We start from the raw sequence: 1,397 nt of genomic DNA on the forward strand, positions 1-1,397 counted from the left end.
CCTGCCCTGCGCCCAGTGCCGGCTCCTCCGCAGGCTCCCACAGCTGGCGGCGGCCATCGGGCTGGTGTCAGAGATCAGCCAGCAGCTGGTGGAGCGCAAGAACGAGGCGGTGTCCGAGATCGGCAGCACCTTCGAGGAGCTGGAGATGGCGCTGCGGCAGCGCAAGGGGCTGCTGGTGCGGGACCTGGAAGCCACCTGCGGGGCCAAGCAGAAGGTAAAGCCCCCACAAAACCGCTGTGCCCCCACACCGCCGTGCCCCCGCACCACCATTCTCCGCACCACCATGCCCCCGTGCCCCCACACCACCATGCCCCTGCAATGCCATGCCCCGTGCCGCCGTGCCCCCACACTGCCGTGCCCCCACGCTGCCATGCTCCTGCACTGGCTTCCCTCCCCTGTGCCTGCCCACTGCCCCTGCCCGGCTCTTCCTGAAAAGGGTGAACGTGCCCTGGTCATGCCAACAGAGCCGGCCAGCCCTGCCGCAGGCAGCCGGGGTCTGGGCAGCTGGGCTCCAGGTGCAGTGCCGTGGGGGCCGGCCAGAGCTGTGGCCGGGGTCCGGGTGCCAGCGAGGGGCCCGGCCCGGTGGTGAGGGTGACCTGCCCCGTCCCAGCAGGTGCTGCAGGCGCAGCTGGACGCTCTGCGCCAGGGCCAGGAGAGCATCCTCAGCAGCTGCGCCTTCACCGAGCAGGCGCTGCACCACGGCACCGCCACCGAGGTGCTGCTGGTGAAGAAGCAGATGAGCGAGCGGCTGAGCGAGCTGGCCAGCCAGGAGTTCCCCGAGCACCCCCATGAGAACGCCCAGCTTGACTATGTGGTGGAGACGGAGGGTGTCCGCAAGTCCATCCTCAACCTGGGCGTGCTGATCACCACCAGCGCCACGGCCCACAAGACAGTGGCCACGGGCGAGGGGCTGCGGCACGCCGTGGTGGGGCAGCCCTCCTCGCTCAGCGTCACCACCAAGGACAAGGATGGGGAGCTGGTGCGCAGCGGCAGCGCCAGCCTGCGCTTCCAGGTGACGGCGCCGGACGGTGGCGCGGCCGAGGCGGAGGTGCAGGACAACAAGAATGGCACCTACGAGCTGCTCTACACCCCCCGTGCCGAGGGCGACTTCCTCCTCTCCATCCTGCTCTACGGGCAGCCCATCCGTGGCAGCCCCTTCCGCGTCCGCGCTGTCAAGGCCTCCGACGTGCCCCCCTCTCCTGATGATGTCAAGCGCCGCGTCAAGTCGCCCAGCAGCGGGCACATCCGGCAGAAGGCCGTCCGGCGCCCCTCTAGCATGTACAGCAGCGGCAAGAAGAAGGAGAACCCCATCGAGGACGAGCTCATCTTCCGTGTGGGTGAGCAGCGGGGATGGGGTGGTGGGGGCTCCCTGGGGCGGCGGGGGGTCCTTGGGGCTC

At 69.9% G+C, this 1,397-nt stretch overlaps 1 protein-coding gene across 1 annotated transcript in view; it reads left to right on the plus strand.

Annotated features, from left to right (window-relative positions):
- Positions 1 to 1,397, plus strand: part of TRIM3 (tripartite motif containing 3) — a 6,491-nt gene that overhangs the window by 2,944 nt on the left and 2,150 nt on the right. The window contains exons 2-3 of the mRNA XM_009281990.1: positions 34 to 214; positions 614 to 1,395. Of these exons, the coding sequence (XP_009280265.1) occupies positions 34 to 214; positions 614 to 1,395 (963 nt within the window). The remainder of the gene's footprint in view (positions 1 to 33; positions 215 to 613; positions 1,396 to 1,397) is intronic.

This window comes from Aptenodytes forsteri, unplaced genomic scaffold, assembly GCF_000699145.1.
Source record: "Aptenodytes forsteri isolate BGI_AS27 unplaced genomic scaffold, ASM69914v1 Scaffold485, whole genome shotgun sequence".
Classification (NCBI taxonomy): domain Eukaryota; kingdom Metazoa; phylum Chordata; class Aves; order Sphenisciformes; family Spheniscidae; genus Aptenodytes; species Aptenodytes forsteri.